Source organism: Drosophila takahashii, unplaced genomic scaffold (genome assembly GCF_030179915.1).
Source record: "Drosophila takahashii strain IR98-3 E-12201 unplaced genomic scaffold, DtakHiC1v2 scaffold_8, whole genome shotgun sequence".
Taxonomy (NCBI): domain Eukaryota; kingdom Metazoa; phylum Arthropoda; class Insecta; order Diptera; family Drosophilidae; genus Drosophila; species Drosophila takahashii.
Genome location: NW_027221759.1, coordinates 1,340 through 24,547, shown reverse-complemented (window position 1 = coordinate 24,547; position 23,208 = coordinate 1,340). Strand labels below are relative to the sequence as shown.

At 32.8% G+C, this 23,208-nt stretch overlaps 2 protein-coding genes across 7 annotated transcripts; one reads left to right on the top strand and one right to left on the bottom strand.

The window, feature by feature from the left end:
* Positions 1–1,343: 1,343 nt before the first annotated feature.
* Positions 1,344–2,921, bottom strand: LOC123002459 (uncharacterized). The gene has a single exon (XM_044392636.2). The coding sequence runs from the start codon at positions 2,919–2,921 to the stop codon at positions 1,344–1,346; it is 1,578 nt and encodes a 525-aa protein (XP_044248571.2).
* Positions 2,922–17,419: 14,498 nt separating this feature from the next.
* On the top strand, positions 17,420–19,823 carry LOC123002464 (homeobox protein 10-like). Of its 6 annotated transcripts, none has more exons than XM_070219442.1 (5): positions 17,422–18,182; positions 19,041–19,089; positions 19,155–19,214; positions 19,280–19,339; positions 19,405–19,823. In XM_070219442.1, exons 1-5 carry the CDS (start codon positions 17,541–17,543, stop codon positions 19,773–19,775), a joined length of 1,182 nt encoding a protein of 393 aa, XP_070075543.1. In that variant the 5' UTR covers positions 17,422–17,540; the 3' UTR covers positions 19,776–19,823. The 6 variants fall into 6 exon arrangements, with proteins under 6 accessions (XP_070075545.1, XP_070075544.1, XP_070075543.1 ...); XM_070219445.1 differs by having other exon boundaries at positions 18,006–18,182; positions 19,019–19,089; XM_070219444.1 differs by lacking the exon at positions 19,280–19,339 and having other exon boundaries at positions 17,420–18,182.
* Positions 19,824–23,208: the final 3,385 nt, after the last annotated feature.

Sequence of the window (23,208 nt, the reverse complement as noted above, 5' to 3'; positions counted from 1 at the left end):
GATACAAGTATACAAACATTATTAAAAAGTTCATGAGCAATGAAAATATACATCCTTCAGCTATATCCACCCCAATTCAATCAAAACAAAAAAAATCAAATAAAAAGGGATTTGGATACATGTCCCTACAAAGAGCAAAACCCAATTATATTTATTGGGATGACGTCAATGAATTAGTTGAAAGATTGCAGCTTTTAATAGCTTCAAAGGCCGCTGGCAACACTAATCACAATAACGAGATCATGTCTATAATAGAAGAACTGCGAGAGGCTAAAATTATATATTAATTATTCAAAGGTTCACAAACTTTAAATTACCTTATAAACAAAATGTCTGTCGACAAGTTTGGTCACTTTTCAGACGAAAAAGAGCACACAGATATTTTAAAAAGGGATATTAAAACTGTTGTGGGGTTGTACATTGATGGCGACGAAAACCTGAATACCCAACAGAAACGAATTAAAAATTGTGGGAACCCAATAGATTATTCGGATGCAACGACGAAAAAATATGTCGATGAAAACTTGGAGACGTTAAAGAAAGACCTTAATACGAAAATAAATACATCCCTTAATCGAAGACTTTCTAAAATAACTTCTTTGGAAAATTTAGTTCAAGTTAATAATGGGAGGGTTGATAATGTTGATAAAATCCTATCCAATATGTTAACAAAGATTAATAGTATTGAGAGCTATGTTTATAAATATGTTACTCAACCGAAATCAGTTTTAAAATCACAGACAGTTGAAATAGAAGGTACTGCAACTCCAATAGTAAGAAAGTTCTAGTACCAAAAAAAAAAATATGAGTGATAAATTGGGTATTGTTAAAGAAATTCATGCTCCGTGTCGACGTAATTTTAAACGTCGAAGGGTAGTGACAAAGGGTATAAATGATCTCTGGCAAGCAGATTTAGTGGAAATGGGAAAGTATTCAAAGCTTAACGGAGGATATTTTTATATTTTGACTGTTGTGGATTGTTTTAGCAAATATGCCTGGGGAGAAGCATTAAAATCAATGTTTGCGCACTTTGCGCTTTTATAATGAACTTTGTTGAAAAATTTAATACTATTTTGTATTACAACGCGAAAACTTTGCCCCGCCTTGAGTTGTGCGCAGCTCACCTTCTTGCGGATCTTTATAATCGTGTAAGACCATTGCTTAATTTTCCGATCACAAAGGTGTTCCTATGGACGGACTCGGAGATCACTCTGCATTGGATTAAAACGCATCCGTCGTCGTTGTCGGTTTTCGTCTCAAACCGAGTTGCAGAGATCCAAGAGTGGTCGGAAAAAGCAATTTGGCGACATGTCCCCACGAAAGTAAACCCAGCGGACATCGTGTCACGGGGATGTGACGTTGAGGAACTCACAGCTTCCATTTGGTTCGCTGGGCCGTCGTAATTCCATCGACACGACATCAGCAGGTACTTCGAAGTGTCGATTCACAGGCCAATCTTTTTCTGCATCGAGCAAAAACGACGGCCCAGCGAACCAAATGGAAGCTGTGAGTTCCTCAACGTCACATCCCCGTGACACGATGTCCGCTGGGTTTACTTTCGTGGGGACATGTCGCCAAATTGCTTTTTCCGACCACTCTTGGATCTCTGCAACTCGGTTTGAGACGAAAACCGACAACGACGACGGATGCGTTTTAATCCAATGCAGAGTGATCTCCGAGTCCGTCCATAGGAACACCTTTGTGATCGGAAAATTAAGCAATGGTCTTACACGATTATAAAGATCCGCAAGAAGGTGAGCTGCGCACAACTCAAGGCGGGGCAAAGTTTTCGTCTTGAGGGGAGCTACTTTGGATTTTGCTGTCAATAAAGATACTTTTAAACCTTCAGCGGTACTAGTGCGAACGTAGATGCACGCTCCATATGCTCGCATGGAAGCGTCAGCGAAACCATGTATTTCTGCCGGGACTTTGGCGTCTGTATGAACGAATCGCGATACCTCGATCTTGGGCAGTTGCAACAGCGTTCCCTTAAAAGCTTCCCAAGATGTCTGCAGTTGCATCGGCAGCGACTCGTCCCAGTCTAACTTTCGAAGCCACAGTTCCTGCAACAACATTTTTGCCCTAGTCACTAGAGGGCACAACAGGCCAAGCGGATCGAAAAGTCGGGCAGTCACCGACAGTATGTTTCGTTTTGTCGCACGAAGATCCAGGAAAGAGTCATCCAACCGAAATTGAAAGTAATCTTTACCCGGCAACCAAACCACGCCAAGGGTCTTAGTTACGTCTGAGTCTGCCGTTAGCGGCATGACAGCGCTTTCAGATGCGGATAACTCTGGGCAGTTAGAAAACCACTTTGCCAATTCAAATCCTGCCTCTTGCAATACCTGAGAAACTTCGTCTCGAAGGCTTAGCAGGTCCTCAACGCTTCTGGCGCCAGTCAACAAATCGTCGACATAAAAGTCATTCTGAATGACCTTGGCGGCTTTTGGACACGAATCCTGCGCGATCTCTCCAAGCCGATTTAAACACCGAATCGCTAGATAGGGGGCTGGCGAAGTACCATAAGTCACGGTGTTCAGCTTGAAGATTTTTAGAGTGGATCTGAGTGGATCTCGTCTCCACACTATGAGCTGAAAGTTTCGGTCAGCTTCGTCAACCATTACTTGACGATACATCTTTTTTACGTCTGCTGCAAGCGCAAACTTGTGCAGTCTGAACCGAAGCAGGGTCGAATACAGCTCCTCTTGAATGGTGGGGCCAACCATCAAGATGTCATTCAACGCGACCTGCGTCGATGTACGGCTCGAGGCGTCGAATACCACTCTCAACTTTGTCGAGGTGCTTTGAGGTCGCAGCACGCATTGGTGCGGAATGAAATAGTGCGGACTGTCTGGGATTTTATTGTTCGTAGAAGACATATGGCCCATCGCTTCATATTCTTCCATGAATTCCAGATACATCTTTTTTAAAGAAGGATCTTTGGATAATCTTCTTTCAAGCGACAAAAATCTACGTTTCGCAACTTCATATGATGAACCAAGAGTGTTTGGGTCAGATTTGAACGGCAGACGAACCGAAAATCTCCCGGACGACAATCTTTGAGTGTTTTTCTCAAAGTGTTGCTCACAAAGTTGCTGCTCAGGAGTATGGACCTTGGCCTTGGGCGGCAAGTCCTCCACAGACCAAAATTTCTGCAGGGTTGTGTCGATTGACTCCAACACTTCTTCCTGGCAGCTGAGATGTACCAACTTTTCCGTATTTCTTATTTTTTCTGAGGCACATCTCCCTGACACTATCCAGCCGAGAACTGTTTTTTGCAAAATGGGGAACTCAGGCCCTTGCTTTATCTGGCCGACTGACAATAGTTCAAAGAACGAGTCTGCGCCTATAAGCATATCTATTTTTTGGGGCTTGAAGAAGAATGGATCTGCCAATTGAATATTTTCAGGCACCCTCCAGCCGCTGGTGTTCACCGTTTGATCCGGATGATAACCAGAAATATTTTTTAGTATATAAAATTCGGACGACAATTGACTGCTACCCACTCGCGACTTAACTATCGTGTGAATTTTCTTGGTTGCTTGAGCATTAGTTCCACCAATGCCCCGCAAGCTCAAACACACGTCCTCTCTCTTAATCTGAAGTCTCTGAGCGAGCTCATCGGTCACAAAATTTACTTGTGAACCAGAATCGAGCAACGCTCGAGCCAAAACTAATTCGCCACTTTTTGTTTGGACGCTCACGATGGCTGTGGCAAGAATAACTTTATCCGATGCAGTCGCATGCATAACATGCGAAGTGGATGGAGTATTCTGCAAGAGCGTGGGCTGAGGAGGAGCTGGCAACGCGAGATTTGATGGCGAGTAAATGTGCAGCAATGTGTGGTGTGAGGACTTACACACCCTGCATCTTTTCGATTTGCACCTTTTTACCGTGTGGCCCTTTCGGAGGCAGTTAATGCATAAAGGAGCCTTTTTTGCAAAATCGAATCTTTGCTGAACTGTTAGGGCAGCAAAAGCAGTGCAACTTCCTACTTGATGTTCTGCTGAGTTGCAAAACACACATACTTCGGGGTCGTCTATGGCAGCAACAAACGAAAAACTCCTATTTCCATTCTTCTTAGGATAAGCCTGGCTCTGCTGAACAATTTTTGGCTTACACGCTTCTTCGGCAACCATATGCTGATAGCGCTTGTTCAGGGCCGACTCACACTCGCTCCAAAGAGGAAGCGAAGTATAATCTAGCGATTCTTCCCATTTTCTTTTAGTTCCTGCATCGACTTTGCCCATTACTAGATGGATGAGGATGGCATTCGTAATACGTTTGTCATCCCCAATGGACAAAAGAGAATCGTATAGCGCTGTGACTGTGTCGATCAGGTTTCTCAAGGCTGTAGCTGATGGCTGGGAAATCTTTGGCAGATTAAACAGTGTCGATATATTGTCAAAAAAAATTAAACAATCATTATCGTACACCCGCCTTAGGCTAGCCAGGGCTTTTGGGTAATTATTCGCTGTAACTTGGAATGCCCTGACTGTTCCTAGCGCGTCTCCAGCCAAACACGATATTAGATGGTTAAATTTTTCGATATCGTGCAGCGTGTCATCTTTGTCAACAAAAGTTTCGAAAAGGCTTATAAAATTTTTAAATTCGGAATGTTTTCCGCTAAAGGTTGGAAGAGCGACGCTCGGCAAACGGCATTGGGGTGTGCGCGTTGCCGGCGGAGCGGAATTGTCAACGCTCTTAAGCTTTGTTTCCGCGATTAGGGAAATTAGCAACGATTTTGCTATAATCGCAGTCTCTTCTAACTCTTCGCGGTACTCATCATCTCCATCTTTCGCTTCAATTTTATTCTGTATAAGCGAAGCATTTTCAATGTGCGTATTTAGGATTTCTAATCGACATTCTAACTCAACCGTATTTAAGGAGTATCGACCCTCCTTTAAATATTTTTGCGTTCGCTCTATACTCTTCATATATCCATCTCGTTGGTTTTTCAACCCTTCGATGTCCTTGTTGTTACTTTCTGATTTTGGCACCATTTTTTTTTTTTTGGTATCGAAGAGTTTATAGTTTAATTTAATTTTTTTTATTTTTTTTTTTTTTTTTTTTAATTGTATTTATGTAAATGTTTACAAAAATTTGTTTTTAAATTTATTAAATTTAAAAATAATAACCAACGAGAGGAATAAGCTGAACGCAAGCAGTGTAGGGGAGTTATTTAAATGAATTTAGGAATTAATTTAAGGAATCCTAATTTATTATAATAATTCAATAATTATAATATGCCGTGCGCACGTCGTGTAGGGGAGCACACGCCAAGCTCAAACACCAAAAAACGAACAAGCGTTTAGGCAACGGCAACGCTTGCACCGTTCCAGCGATCGAAAACGAAAACGACGAAAGAGAACTCGAAAGAACGGGCTGCGCTGTCTGTGCGTGTGTGTGTATGTGTACGGGTGGCGGTGCTCAACGCAATGCTAACGGAGAATGATGCACTGACCGATAACTAAGGGCAACGAATATATAAACCTGACGCCTAAAAGCGCGGGAAATGGCGAAAAGCGAGGGAAATTTGAGGAAAATGCGCGGCCGAAAATTTGCCGGGAATTTAATTCTCGAATTAGAAATTTTCACACTTCCCAACTTTTACCCTCTTAATTTTTGCAAAGCTATAATTGATGTTCACTACGACGAGAAATGGGGGAATTTTATTCTTTGAACAACCAGGATGCCGACAAATATTTATTTGATTTTGGTCCAAAGCGATTCACTTATGTATTTATAATTCGAAATATGTATATTTGTATGGAATTATCGGAATTATAATCGTTAGTGCATGCAAGTTTTATTTATTTCTTGGTTAGAATGCTCGCTATCTACCGAATTTTTCACACGAATGCAAAAAGTTGAAAGATGGGCCAAAACAAGTAGTAGGATAATACGGGTGCTGGCTCACTTTTAATTGATCGTGTCAAACCAATTAGCACCAATTAGTCACGCATGGTTGCACAGGTGTTATAATGACCTAATTAGCACATAGGTGTTATAATGACCTAATTAACTTAATTAATCAATAAAAGTGTGGGAAAAAGGTTGGGAAAAATGGAGTGTGTAGGTGAGAAAAATGGTGAGAAAGGGGGAAAAGTGGAGTGTGTGCGTGACCGTTAAGATGCACACAGGTGTCATAATGACCTAGTTAGCATAAAAAAGGTCACTTAGAAAGAGTGTGAGGAAAGAAAAGAAATGGAGTGTGTGGGTCACCGTTAAGATGCACACAGGTGTCAGAATTTGTGATTGGTTCTGGTGTGTAGGAGTGTGAGAGAGGTGTGTTTTCTCATGCCTAGAATTTGTGTGTAGGAGTGTGAGAGAGGTGTGTTTTTTCATGCCTAGAATTTGTGATTGGTTCTGGTGTGTAGGAGTGTGAGAGAGGGGTCATGCCTAGAATTTGTGGTTGCTTAGAGTGATCTTTACCTGAAAATTGTGTGTAGGAGCGTGAGAGAGGGGTGTTTTATTATGCGTGTCCATTTTGTTAATTCAATTAGGATTGTAGATGATATCTGTTAGTGTAACCTATCTTCAGTGGTTTTGTGGACAAAAGTGTGAGTTCGAGAACTCCCCCCCACAAAAACAATGAGATTGTTTATTTAATCAAATGCGCTTTTATTTATTTAATCATATTCATGTAATATTAGTTTCCATTGAGTTTTTTAAACAAATTAATGTATCGTTCCATCAGTTTTAAGACATCTTCTTCTTTCTTTTCAATATGCATACACCTGCAGGTGTCAGGTCCGACTTTACAATCATCATATGCCCATGCACAGGATGATAGGTGTTCCCCATACTTGGAATGAATTACTGGGGTGGCTTCAACATCTTTAAAAAATGTATGAAATGATTTCAACCTCGAAACATGTTCCTTGAAGATCTCACTCCCATACTCTTTTAGGAACTCTTCAATTTTTGAGGAAATCATTTTTTTTTGCTTTCAACGTAATAGGTTGAATGTTTATCTTAAACTAAAGTCTGCTGGATATAAATCATTGTATTATACTTAGAAAACAGCTGTTAAATAATACAACAGCTGTAGATAGACCACCCTCAAAAACAAAATCAAAACAATAGATTTTTTTTTTTTTTTATATCTTTATTTTAGAATTTCAATATATGATGAAATTAATTTTCTAACTTTATATTGTTGAATTACAAAATGAAAACAAGCACACGTTTCTATATTATCATTAGAAAATTTACATAAATTAAAATGTTCTCCAAATGTTGTTTTTATAAACTCCTTCACGTCAATACTCATTAACATGTCCCTTGACTCCAACAGTAATTTCAAGTCCTCTTTTGAAATCATATTTCCAAATGTATTAATAAATAAAGTAATTTTATTTATCAAGGAAGAATAATTCGGTATATTTGGATTTTTATTAGAATCCGACATTTCGTAAACTTCTTTTCTCGACTCTCAAATTGTGAATGAAAGAATGAATGATGAAAAGTTGTTGTTGCTAGCAGTTTTCTTTTGTGTAAAAGTTTAAGATTTTATGAGCATTGTTGAGTGAGCAGACACCATCTACAGCATGTAATGAGCAATATGGGAAGTGTTTTCCATCCATTATTTTTAGAGAGGGACATCCAATTTCATCAATGTTAATTACATCATCAATTTTTAAAAATTTTTGCAGGAATAACCTTTTTTGATATCCTTTACAAATTATTTCCTTTTTTCTAATTATTTCTCTTAAATACACTTGTATTTCTTTGAAAAAGTATACTCCATCGTTCCAATAAATTTTATGATGTTTTTTATGTTTTTGTTAACCAAGTAGCTGTTTTTCTACATTTTTTATTCAATGCAATAAAATCATGTGGAGAGTGTATGAGAAAATTAGAGTTCAAGTTTGTTTCGTTTTTGAATACGACTCCAATTTCTTTTAGAATAAATTTATTATTATTCCCTTGAAATCCTTGAACATCAATTGCAACAATATCTTCACTCATGATTACTTGATTGTTTGTTAGACAATCCGCTGAACTAGACCATTCAACGGGTTATATTCAACTAAACGATCATGTATCAGCACGCAATATACTTGAGCATTTTCGATAGCGGGCTTGCTAAGTTCAATTGAAATCCTAACATCAATGGGCCCCGATTTAACCATTTCATTTTGATATGATAAGTCTATTACGATAATAGGAGCTTTTAATTTAAACTCTGCAGGTGATAGTAAAGGAGATTCACTTCGATTATAGTAGCTAGTTTGAAACTTGCAATACATTTCATAAAGGTGGGCAAATCGTTCTTTCTCAAAGTCCAAATTCAAGTCATCGTAGGGATATGTTTCAGAGTTTAAGTAGACCTTTAGATTTCTTAAATTGTTTGTAATCAGATGGTGATTATCTTTAAATGCAATTAAAGCAAATCGTGGTCGCTCGCGGTTAGCCGATAATTTAACGTTCCAAACATGATGTATTCCATTACTTAGTTTAGGATTAATGTATGTATCCCAACTACGGAATGCAATTGGTAGATTGGATCCACTTTTTATAATATCATACATTTTAATTTTCGTTGAATCGCTGGGTGTTATATGAGGAATTTTCCATGTAATATGAGTCATATTGAGATGATATTTTCCGACTCTTACTCCATTCTCATTTTTATCTTCCTCAAGTACATCATTTAAATTTTTTGATATCAATAGTACTAGTTCATGTTTACAATTTAATAAAACTTTTTTGAAATCTTCAGCAAATCCAAGTAGATTTTTAAGGGGTATTGAAAAGTTAAAGTTGGGGCTTATATTGAAATCGGATCCTCCACTCCATCCAGAATTGTAAAGTCTCTTGCTTTCAAATTGATTTAAAGAAACAAAGTTTTTTATTGTAGAAGTAATACCACTAAACCTTGTTCTATCTATCTCAACACCATTTATTTCATAGCGTATTTCATCTAAAAAGTACGCCATGCAATTATTTCTCATCCTCCCAATAACATTTTGAGTTTCTACCGCCCCCCCTTCCTTAATTAGAGTAATATCTCCTTGAAAATTTAGAAGACTCTCATGGGGGAGTACATATAAATCTTGATTTTGAATTGTAATTCTTATCTCATCATTCGGTTTAAATGATTGTTGATACGGTGAATAACTGTGATATTCTTTCTTCGATATACTATCATCAGAGAAAGGTTTTTCTCGTACCCCCAATATTTCATTCAGACCCATAACTTTAGTTAAACTCGTACTTTGAAGCCCAGTGATTTAAGAATTAACTTGTTTTTTAATGTAATTGTGTGTCTTTTTACTTTCGATCCTCTTCCTATAACTTTATGTTTGAAAGTGTGCTGATGATGGTAAGTATCATCTCTTTTATTATATATAATCATTGTATTAGTCTTAAATGTAAACGAATTGTATAGTTTTCACCACGTAAATTAATAAGTTCGCCGTTCTGATCAGTTATGTGTATAGAGAGTGTACTTATTTCTCTAGTGTTGACTGGTAAGTAAATAAGATTGTGTGGTGTGATATTCATTTTATAGCCCGGTGGAACATTAATTCCGAATTCGTATAATGAATGATCTTGTCTACTATCAATATATGATCCGCTCACAATATTACATACTAAGCGTATTGTGTTTATTTTTAAAATGTTAACAGGTTGATCCGATATATATGTTTTTTTCAGGTCGGGGTAGATTATTTTTTTATTGAAACCAAGCAATTGTCCAATGGAGTTGTTTTTATTAAAATAAATAGGTTCCTTGGTAGTTGTAATATGAACTTGAAGTGTGTTATTATTACTTTCCATTTGAAATGTTTTCTCAAGATCATAATCATTTAGTTTATTTTTTAGAAAATCATAAATATCATTGAGTTCATATGATCCTATGGGGAGTTCAATAACTTTATCACCAATATGAAATAGATTATTATTTATATCAACATTGGGTATAGAGTTGTACATATGAAAGTCAATGAGTGCACACTCATAGTCACCATTCGTCAGTTCTATGGGTGGGAAATAAGTAATGTTTGTAATGGGTTCATTACCATTTAGTGTAAGAGTGAATGATCTACTCATTTTGGAATCTAATAATGAACTGTGAAAATATAGCCTACAGAACGAAACTTATATTCTCAAATAATTATAAATTCATTAAAACCCTTCCTATATCTTCCTTTTTCCATATCGTTATCTTTACTTATTATGAGGAATCCGTATTTATCACTCCAGCACTTTTGACAAATTTTCATAAATGAATCATAAGACATATCAGTATTTACATGATCACGATATATATGTCGCATATTTAAATCATCTTGTTTAAACATTATAATCATATTAGCGTTATCACGTATTAGATGTTTTGGAATATGAGTATACGTTTGACATAGGTAAAAAGAATCTATATTTTTATGACGTCCCATACAAAAATATGAACGAATGTTGTTTTGTTTTTCACAAGCAACATCATCAAAAATCATAATAGAGTTTTCTTTAGCCTTAGCGGGTGGTAAAACTTCATCATTTTGTGAGAATGTATAATATCCCATACCTTTTATCGGTTTAATTAGTTTCTCTAAATACTCATACTTTGGTTGGTATAAACTCTTTGAGAATACATATATATTCTCAAATTTAAGTCCGTTTGGACTTTCAATAAGACTGAGCATAACATTTGTTTTTCCACAGTTTGACGGACCGACAACCAATGCTCTTATTGTATTGGGTAATAAAGAACTATGTCGTGGAACTGAATTTTTAAATGATTGATCACCACCCTCGATATTTCTAACATAGATTTCTTGTTTTTGACGTATTAAACGCATATTCACATGTGTAATGTAGTTCATTCGATGAGAAATGCTCCTTGATTAAACATTATATAAAATGGGTAAAAGTTTTTATAATTGTTACAGTCAGAGTTCAAACTTGAAACGAGGTAGTGGTATTATCAACAAAATAATTAACACACTTCCATTTGAAGCACATATTCCTGGGTATAATTTTTGTGGACCTGGAACAAAGCTTAAACAAAGGTTGGAGCGCGGTGATCGTGGGATAAATCAATTGGATGAAGCTTGTAGAGTACATGATATTGCATATTCACAAAATAAGGATCTAGCGGATCGACATAAGGCTGATGCAATATTAATAAATAAAGCGTGGGAACGTGTTGGAGCAAAAGATAGTAGTATTGCAGAGAAAACAGCAGCATACTTGATTACAAATATTATGAAAACAAAAAAGAAATTCGGAATGGGTGTGAAGAAGAAGAAAACAAAGAGAAAGTGTAAGAAAAGGAGATCAAAGGTAAAGAGTTTTTCAAATGTTGTCCAAACAGGAATGCGGGCATTGAAAACTCAAAAACCACTAGATCTAATGAGTGCAATCAAGGTTGCGCGTAAAGCAGTCAGTAAAACAATTGGTAGAAATAAAAAAAAAATTAAGATTCCTCGCATCATTAATGTACCGAAAATTGGTGGTTTTTTACCTATTGTACCCATTTTGACTGCATTAAGTGCATTAGGTAGTCTTGCCTCTGGTAGTGCAGCCATTGTTAAAACTATTAATAATGCAAATATTGAAAAAAAAACTATTAGAAGAGAGTAAACGACATAATACAAAAATGGAAAGTATTAAGGTGGGTGAAGGAATGTTTCTAAAACCTTATAGAAAAGGTTATGGATTATATCTCAATCCATTTAGAGGAAATCCAAAAAACTGATTACTAAGCTACCTAAAAAACCGCTTTCAAATTTTGAAATTTTGAATTTTGGTCAAAAGTATATTCCACATTTCCGAGGTGTGTTTATGAGAGACTCACTACCAAAATCTCCTTGGAGAGAAGAGTCAGGAATTATAAACCTAGATGATAGTTCATCAAATGGTACACATTGGGTAGCTTACAACAAAAATAAAAAAAGTATACATTATTTTGATAGTTTTGGAAATTTACAGCCCCCAAAAGAAGTTGTGAAATACTTGGGGAATAATATTAACTATAATTATGAGAGAAAACAGGTCTTTAATAGTACCAACTGTGGACACCTCTCCCTCCAATTCTTACTCTCTATCTCTCCCTAACTTTCTTCTCATGGTCCAGTGACTTCTCTTTGATTCTCTATGATTCTTGAAACCCACTCTATTTCACATGCTATTCGCTGCTATGATTGGTCAATTCTATATCAAGAAAGAGATAGAAAAAGGAGGGCTAGTTTACCAAAAGGTATAAAAACTCGATCAAAAGTTATTTTAAGTCGCATTTGAAAAACCACTTGTAAACTGTCTCAACCTAAGTTTTAAGTTGCAAGTTTTAACGTAAATCATCTCGCAAACAAGAAAAACAGTTAAAACAATAATAACAAGAAAAAACAACTATAAAAAACAACTATAAAAACAACTACAAACAACTACAAACAACTACAAACAACTACAAACAACAAAAACAATAACAATAACAAGAAGAAACAACTAGATGAAGAAACAACTACAAATGGTCAACCCAGAAATGATGAAGGTACTCAAGGATTTTAATGCTAACCTACCAAAGCCTCTCTTAACAAAGACAAAGATGGAATCGGATGTGTGCTACCCTATTCGACGAGCTCAACGCAAAAAAACCAGCTTTGGAATGGCCCTCACTCTTGAACTTGAAGAGTATATGCTGTACTTACCGGAACGATACTCGACTTTAGATGATTCAACCATTGAATATATAAAAGATAATATGTTTTGTATTATTAAAAGGAATGATAACAACCTCTATTTAGAATTAAATAAAGCTTAAAATGTATTAAATTTTAATATTATTAATGTACTTGTTTTATCAAATAAAAATAAAATTTCATTAAACTCAAAACACTTTGTTATAAATATTTATATTATACTACATTTCTCCCCAGTACTACATGAGTATCAGAGAAAACTACAACAATGAAGCGAAATCTTTTAGAACAGTTGACAAAAAGTAGGAATTCATTAAAAAGAAAATTTGATGAATTGAAGCAAATAAAAAATGAGAACGTATCAAATTTGGAGGAAACTTTTAAACCTATTACAGAACCTTTAAATGAATTACTAAGTGAAAATAAAAAATTAAATAAGAAAAAAAAGTATATTAATGATACACACAATGTTAAGACCAAATTCAAGAAAGAGAAAATTAACGTACCTAAAACTAATAAAAGGGTAGAGGAGAGAGTAATTGAAAGTGATAGTGAGAGTGATGCTTATGTTGATGCTTACTCAGAACACTCTCATATAGATGAATCTGATGTTTCACAGCAGTCTCATATAGATGAAACTGACATTTCTCATGAATCTCTTATAGACGAATCTGATGTTTCACAACACTCTCATATAGATGATTTAAATGAAAGTGTATATGAAGAAACCGAGGTGAAGTATAATATCAATATTAATCAGTTAAAACAAGAAAAGATTTTAGATAATAGTTATGGACCAAGAGAAGAAAATAATATTTTAATGTTGGGTAATAGTACACTTAAAATTAAAAAAAATGAAATGGAATTAGGAAGCGGAAAATTATGGACTCTATCACCTGGTTTATACTCTTTAATTTTTCATAACAATCCTAAGGATTATACTAAGAATGATTTAAATTCATATAGAAACATTTTAATTGAAACAAGTGCTCACAAAAGAAACTACCAACCAGATGGTCAAATAAAAGGAAATCGTTCTAAAAAATATTCTTCAATTACACTGTGCAGCATTTTTAGTGCTTTTTAAATTTACCTCGATGGATGCTATATTTTTGGATTCGTTACGAATTCCCAAGTTAAACTGCGTTTTCAAAAAAGTTCCCCGACGCAAGGATTCTCAGCAAAAGGACGTCAAAGTTCGAAAAATGCTGAAATTGACCAACTTTGCGGAGCTCTCAGAGGCAAATGGATGCATGGTTTGATTCGATGTTAAAGTTTTTTAAAAGATACACCCTTTATCTTTCAAACCCCATACTTAAAAAATTTTTAAGATTTTTTTTAAGGCAGAAACAAATTCTAGAAAACATAGTCAAAAAACATAAAAGTATACAGCAGCGGTCAAAATGGTAGTAGTGATGCCGCCCTGTGTATTTAAAAGTTTGTTGTTGTAATTGATCTTTTCCTGGTAATATTGTATTGATTATAATTTTACTATTAGACTAATTGGATAAGAAAAAATTACAACATCAAACTTTTAAAAACACAAGGCGGCAACACTGCTACTATTTTGACCGCAGCTTTATGTTTTTCAGTTTTTTGACTATGTTTTTTGGAATTTATTTCTGCCTTAAAAAAAATCCTAAAATTATTTTATGTATGGGGTTTGAAAGATAAAGGGTGTATCTTTTAAAAAACTTTAACTTCGAACCAAGCCATGCATCCATTTGCCTCTGAGAGCTCCGCAAAGTTGGTCAATTTCAGCATTTTTCGAACTTTGACGTCCTTTTGCTAAAAATCCTTGCGTCGGGGAACTCTTTGGAAAACGCAGTTTAACTTGGGAATTCGTAACGAATCCAAAAATATAGCATTCATCGAGGTTAATTTTTGATGCTGCATAGTGTTATTAAACCATTAATATCGTCGTCTTCAGTAAATAAAGAATATACTGGTTCTGGGTATATGAGACTACAAAAATTACCACCAAATTATGTATATTGGGATAATGTGAATGAACTTGTTGAAAGATTACAACTCTTAATGGCATCAAGAGCTGCTGGTAATAATAACCATACTAATGAAATTCTTTCAATAATAGAAGAATTGCGTGAAGCAAAAATAATATATTAATAAAAGGGAAAACATTTTCTCATTTGGTTTAATAGTAAAATGTCTATTGACAAGTTTGGTCACTTTTCAAATGATAGAGATTTTTCCTCACTTTTCAAAAGGGAAGTTGAGAGTCTTACAGGTTTAAATCTAGATACTGATGGTCACATAAATGTTCAGAAAAAAAGAATTAAAAACTCTTCAAAACCAATAAATGGTAATGATTTGGCTATTAAATTTTATGTAGATGAGAAAATTAACGAAGCGAAATCACAACAAATCGAAACTATAACTAAATCATTTCATCAAGGAAATAAAAGAGTATCAGAGTTGGAAAGTAAAGTAATAAAAATGGTAACTCAAATGGAGAATATACATAATAGATTAAAAGAGCTTCTTGATAAATTGGAAAATCTTAACAATTTCATAAATCAAAATTTACGGAAAAAACCCGCACCAATCACTCGTTCTGATCAGATACAAATAGATGGAACGATACTTCGAGGTAGTCCATTTTCACATCGTAAAAACGAAGAAGAAGAGGTCTTAACAATTAATGTGGATCATACATAAATATACCGTTCTTTCATTTTTTATTTTATAATTAAAATGTCAGTTGATAAGTTTGGTTGTTTTTTAAATGAGAAAGAGTACTCAAGAGATATAACAAAAGGTGTAGAAAAATTTCAAAGTATACTCAATGATTATGATGGACATTTAAATATTCAGAGGAAACGATTTAAAAATTCCCTACCCCCCATTCATGAAAATGATATTGCAACAAAATTTTATGTAGATGATGAAATAAGTAAACTAGTACAGAATACATCTAGTGAAATTTCTAAACAACCACAAAAACAAGAAATCTTTAGATTAAGACCTCGAATCAATAATATTGAGGGAAAAGTGAGTGAAATTTCTAAAAAATTTGACTATCTTTTGAAAACTATTAATAAGATAGTAGAGGATATAAATGAAATAGAAAGTAACATTTTCAATTATATCATTGCACCGACTGCAGTTTTAAAAAGTGAAACTGAATCTTTAGAGAAGAAACCATTTGTACCAAATCAAATAAAGTCATGAGTAAACGAGATATTGTAAATGAGTTACATCGACCATCATTCAAGAATTTTCCAAGACGTAGAGTTATAGTAAAGGGTATTAATGATTTATGGCAGGCTGATTTAGTTGAAATGGGGGCATATGCATCATCGAATAAAGGCTTTAGGTATCTATTAACAGTAATAGATACCTTTTCTAAATATGGATGGGGTGAAGCAATAAAATCAAAAAATGCAGAAGAAGTTACAAGAGCAATGGAAAAAATAATAAAATCTGGTCGTGGAGTACCAAAGAATTTACAAACAGATAATGGAAATGAATTCTATAATAAACAATTTAGAGAATTAATGAAACGATATGAAATTAATCATTACTCAACATTTAGTACTCTTAAAGCATCTATTGTGGAACGTTTTAATAGAACAATAAAAGAACTTATGTGGCGTGAGTTCAGTTTTAATGGAAAATATACATGGCTTGAAATATACAAAGAATTGATTAATAATTATAACAATAGGAAGCATAGAACAATTAAAATGAAACCCATTGATGTTAATGCTAAAAATGAAAAACAGATTTTGATGAGATCATACAATCATCTAAAAATATTCATAAATGGAGAGTTTAAAGAGGGGGATCATGTACGAATAAGTAAATATAAGCATGTCTTTGAAAAAGGTTATACTCCAAACTGGACAACGGAAATTTTTCGAATTCGGAAAGTACAAAATACATCACCCACCACATATTTACTTGAAGACTTGAAGGGTGATCCAATTCAAGGGGGCTTCTATAAACAAGAAATTAAAAAAACAAAATTCCCTAATACTTATCTTGTTGAAAAGATTCTGAAACAAAAAGGTGATTATGTGCTTGTGCGTTGGCTAGGCTTTTCAAAATCGGAAGATAGTTGGATTCACAAAAAAGAAATTCTATAAAATCAAGAAAATGCGAAGAAAAATTAAATTCCACAGATTGACGTCAATGCCTCAAATCAAATTATGTTTCTTCACACGCACAATTCCTATTTATAAAGTGTGAAGAAACATGTGAAGATAAGAATTCGAATGGAATTGATTATGTGCTTGTGCGTTGGTTAGGCATTTCACACATTGACGTCAATGACTCAAATCAAATTATGTTTCTTCACACACACACACACACACACACACACACAATTCCTATTTATAAAGTGTGAAGAGACATGTAAAGATAAGAATTCGAATGGAATTGATTATGTGTTTGTGAGTTGAGTAGGTTAAGAGAACGTGCGTGTACAGATAAGAATTCGAATGGAATTGATTATGTGCTTGTGAGTTGAGTAGGTTAAGAGAGCGTGTGTGTGTGTGCAGATAAGAATTTTGTATGGAACTTAAACTCTAAAGAATCTAAAACAAATAAAAAAAAAATGATTGTATAGTTACGCACTGTCTAGACTTTTCCAAAATTAGCTGATAGTTGGATTCACAAAAACAACAACTTGAGGCATACAATCAATTAAAATGTACGCATTGACGTCAATGCGTGAAATAGACTCATGTATATATTTATGTATATACATATACAAATCTAGATGTTATAAAGGGGGGAAGCATTTTAAAAAGTTTTCAGTTTCCGTCTATTCGTTCCCGCAAATCAATTTCGGATCGTTTACTCGTTTGCGCAAGTCAATTTCGGATCGTTTATTCGTTTGCGTGTGCATTTATCAAAAAACTTAAAATGTCGTTCTTGATAATATTTTTTTTAATATCATTAATGAATCCGGTTGTGAAAATGTTGCCGGTGCCTAGTGAAATGTTAATCATTGAGAAACCCTCTATCTCAAATAACTCAATTGGAGTATTTATAAATATGCCGAAATTAAATAAAATCATAAAAATTGACTTAAAATTCGAGATCTTGGAAGATAGCCATATTTTTATAGATCTTATGAACAATAGTACTAATGACAGTGAAAAAAATTTAAAAAGTGAAGTGGACATGAAAATAATTAATGCTAATAATAGTATTAATACAACTGTGCTTGAAGAAAAAATAAAAACAACAACAACAATTACACCTACAACATCAACATCAACATCAAACCCACCTACTTTGATAAGTAATAAGGAGGAGGAGGAGGAGGAGGAGGAGGAAGAAGAAGAATCAAGTACCCCAACATCTACAACAACAACCACATCTGCAACTACAACTACATCTGCAACTACAACAACATCTGCAACAACAACAACAAACTCACTCAATCATTTTGATATTACTAAAGATACAAATTTTGAGAAAATAGAAAATAAAAGCGTAGGAGCTGAAAAATCACAAGGAATTGGTATTGGTATCGATGATAGTGAGTCAGAATTTCAAAACGTAAGTGAAGCACCTAAAATAACTAACACAACTCAAGAAATAGGGATTGGTATCAATGATAGTGAGTCAGAATTCGAAAGTATAGGACGAGTTCCAATAAAAAGAAATATCACACATAAATTAAAAAACACTGTAAACATGCATAACACTGAAATAGAATTTACAAAGAGAGGAATAATAGAGAATTTTAAAAAGCAATTAATTGAGAATGAAAGGAAAATAGGGGGGCATCTGGATTTAGGAAGAAGGGGGTTAAATAGATTCTTCACCGTAAAATATAAAAGTGCTACGGTAGGTGTTAAATGTCACTACAATAATATATATAGAAGATTGAATTTTAAACGTAGTGTAAATAAATCTAAACGTAGGAATTCAAAACATATAACTACTCCCCACCACCACCACCACCACCACCACCAGCAACGAAAATCTAAACGAAATATTAGTCCTCCCCTAGCAACATTAAGAATAAATTGCTTTGAATTTGCTGAAGTTCTAACACATGCACTAATACATGCAGAGAGACAGAAAGATAGGAAAGTATATGAAAGAATTTCGAAAGATGCTGATATTATTTCTATGCAAGAGAGTAAAAGGGAAGAGATTGGAGATGTAGAACCAGGATATCTTGGAGATGACCCACAAATAAATGAAATAGGTATTGAAACAGCAGAAAAAATTAATGCAATATATTTGAGAAAGAGAAATATAGAATCTCAAATGCTAACTGAGTATTTAAATAAAAAAGAAAGTGAGATTAGTACAGATACAATTCTAATTAATGACATTAATGACTTCAAAATAACTAATAGTGATACTATAATCTGATTGAGTAGGGAAATATGTTTGTTTTTGCAGAATTTAAATAAAGAAGTTGCTAATACTATTTCGAGTGGAGTACAAAAAGGTGAGTTGAATAATAAATATACATATATAAAATAATATTTATACTTATAATATTTATATTTTCAGAATTTCAAAACTTTAACAAAAAAGAGGTTAATAATACTATTTCGAGTGGAGTACTAAAAGGTGAGTTGATTAATAAATATACATATATAAAATAATATTTATACTAATAATATTTATATTTTCAGAATTTCAAAACTTTAACAAAAAAGAGGTTAATAATACTATTTCGAGTGGAGTACTAAAAGGTGAGTTGATTAATAAATATACATATATAAAATAATATTTATACTAATAATATTTATATTTTCAGAATTTCAAAACTTTAACAAAAAAGAGGTTAAAGACGACGCTCTGGGTTCATATGATGAAGATGACGATGATGATGATGATGATGACCATGATGTGAATATTTTCGATGAGGATAATCCAGAGCCATGTATTACAAGATCACCTAGTGAGGAGGAATCTATTCTTGTCGAAGGTGGAATAAGTAACTACATACAAACTATTCCTTTAAATTTAGATAAGGATAATGATGAATATATAAAATCAATTCCTTTAAGTAATGATGATAATAAAATCTATATATTAGAGGGTGGTATAAATAGTTATGTACAAACTATACCACTAAATATAGAAGAAAGTAAGCAAATTGAATGTAATTCGAAGAAAACATTTTAATTGTTCTTTAAAATAAAAAATTTATAATATTGTTTTTGGAAATTTTAACATTAACCTCTAATAAGCTATGTTTGTTCTTTAAATTTAAAAAAAAAAAACAAAAAAAAAATATTTTATAATATTGTTCTGAGAAATTTTAACATTAACCTCTTAATAAAGCCATGTTTATTCTTTTAAAAATAAAAATTTTATAATGCTGTTTTGATTTGTAATATTTGGTTTATACATTACCTTTAATTAACCTTTAAATAAAAAGCGATGTTTATTCTTTTAAAAATAAAAATTTTATAATGCTGTTTTGATTTGTAATATATGGTTTATACATTACCTTTAATTAACCTTTAAATAAAAAGTGATGTTGGTAGATTATTATTATTATTATAGATTTCATTTATTTTTATTATAGATTACATTTATTCTAATACACAATCCAGTAAATTAATTTCTAATTCTCTATAAAACATTTCAAATGTACAATCATAAATATATTTCTTTAAATATTCTATTACAATGTCATGTTTATTATTTCTATTAGAACAATTCTCTATTTCTTTTATTCTTTGCTCGAAATCATAAATATTTTAATTTATTTCCTCTAGTTTATTTTCTAATTTTTTTTATTCTATTTTATAATGTCCATATTGTAATGTATTAATTTTATCGTTTTGTATAACGAGCTTTGTATCTTTGTGACTGAGAACAACTTTTTTACATTTAACTGTTGATAAAAGATGATTTTTAGATCTAATCATTGACATAGATCCGACCACTTCCTCTTCTGAAAACAAACATTTTTTAAAACTATTAAAAGTTAATTGATCAATAGCACTTCTTTTAACCCCCTTTGATTTTTTCACTGTTTTTTCAGAGATGTCATTAATATTAGATGACCTAAAGGCATACATTTTCGATCTTAAACCAACAAATTCAGTCATCGGTCTTCCATTGAGTTCATCTTTAAAAAATCCCAACCTCTTTTTATTAGCTTTAGGAAAATTATAGAGATTTAATAATTCATCAGAATAATCTGATGTATCAAACTTCATCTCAATATCATTTTGAATATCTTTATAAAAATCATCAGTATTAATTGTGTATATAAAAGAATCTGTATCCATATAATTTAATTGCACATTTTCATTGTATTTGGGTTTTATATAATTATAATGAAAATCATACATTTTCCATTTTGATAAATCTAATACAACAAAACCCAAATATACAGGTTTATTGTATAACACATTTAACCTTTTCATTTGAAAAGCAAAGAAGTTTTCTGAAAACTGTTTTACGCTATGGAAGTTGGACTTTGAAATAAGAGATCTAGCACAATGTCTTTTAGGTCCAGCAGAGTCTAATGGTGAAGCACTTTCCCATTCTGTAATTAACTTTACATCCACTCTTTTATCAACATTTTCCATGGTTTTTCCATAGACAGCATTATTTAAAAGTTTAAAAAAATCTTTTTCAAATGCATTTTTTGCATTAGTTCTATGAAATGTATTCAAGTCAATGTATGCTTTTAACCAAGGCTTCTGCAAGAAACGGAGACCTCTATGGATTTTTTTTAGAATTAAACCATTTTCTATACACTGTTGAAGATTTTTATAATGAATAATATATTTTTCTTTATCCCTTAAATCAGCAATTAATTTTTTAATTTTATCTCTGTTTGTTGGTAATTGATTATTGCAACAAAATGGAAGATCATTGTGTTTGTTATGTAATTTATAAGGATATTTTAAATCCACCTCAAAAATGTATCCATATTCACTATCATCTCCAATCTCTGAAATATTAATACTATCAAGTGATTCCCTTGAAAGCCATTCAAAACCTCCATATGGTAAAGATTGTGACATAGCCCAACCATATAAATTATTTGCATCCAAATAAACTAAATATGATGATTTTTGAGTACTATCAAAATTATCAACATATTTATTATTTGCTTTAGCATATCTACATGTACATTGTACTAAACCACCTCGAATACCACTTTGAATAAATTTATATTGATCTATATCAGTTAATAAATCTAATTCAATTTTAGTACATTTCAACATAGCTTCCCATGATAAACCTGGTGTTGTGAAAAAATGTGCTGGATCAAGTGAATAAATTTTAATGCAAAGTCTTCGGAAGTTTTCAAAGACATCAGCCATTAATAAAACATCTGTTTTCAAATATAACTCTAAATAATCTTTTAAGTTCTCACATGAAAACTCATTCCATACCTCTTGTGCGTGAGTGTAATTTTCGTTTGAACATTCATTTTCAGTTAAGGAACTATAGAAAGCTTCTTTAGGAGGTAATATACTTTCTTTTAATTTCTCAACTGAATCTAAATATTCATAAGGAAATACACCCTTTCTTCGCATAAGGTTAAACTGATTTTCATTTGGGAAAAATGATTTTGTAATATACATTTGTTCACTATCCAGGTTTGAAGCTAATGTATCTAATGCAGAAGGCATAAAACGAAACGAATCTAGAAAACGGATTTCAAAGTTTTCACCATTACTAATAGTTATAATTTTTGATATTGAAATATATTGTTCCTTATTTAATGGAATTACCTTTATTTCACCAGGTATGAGAGCCAAATCTTTTATAAATAGATGACAATCATACCTGGTGAAATTGTGGAAGAAAACAGGAATAAATTTTGGGACTTTATATTTTAAATTGCACGCATTATGTGCTGCACCCCTAAATTTTCCTGTGAAGTGACAGTGATCCCTAACTCTATCTAATAAAAGAGGAGTGTTGCATATATGACAATTAATTGATTTTTTAAAATCTTCTTCTTCAACATCAGATATAAGTATAGGTACATTTTTAGAAATATGATTCTCAAATATAAGTGTTAAATTTTCTATAAGAGATAGGAGGAAATTCATTCCTGAGTTTAATTTAGTTTCTAAAACAAACTTATCTAAACTATTATCATGTGCACATTTTATATAGTATGCATATGAAATAGGCTTATGAATATTTACTATATTTAAATTTAATGTTTCAATTTTATTAATAGGTTGAAGGATGCATTCAAAATCAGCGTATACTGTGAATGGTATCATCACTTCCTTTTGAATATTCTTATATTTTAAAATTGCATCCCTCGGGTTTGGTAGACGCGATACCTTTTTACCACAGACTTCTGAGTGTCGGTTGGCAGCATCTTCACTCAATGAATAATTTAAGCAAATTTGGCAGAACCATTTCGTTCCTTTATCTCTCGAAACTTGAGAGGAAACCAAACTAAAATAAAGATATAAAAAAAAAAAAATAATTTTTTTAAATATGAAAACATATAAATATTACAAAATGTAAAACAAAAACAAATCAAAAAATAATGATACATAATAATAATAATAATTATGATATTATAAAACTACTTACTTTGATAGGTTTTTTATCCAAGTATAAT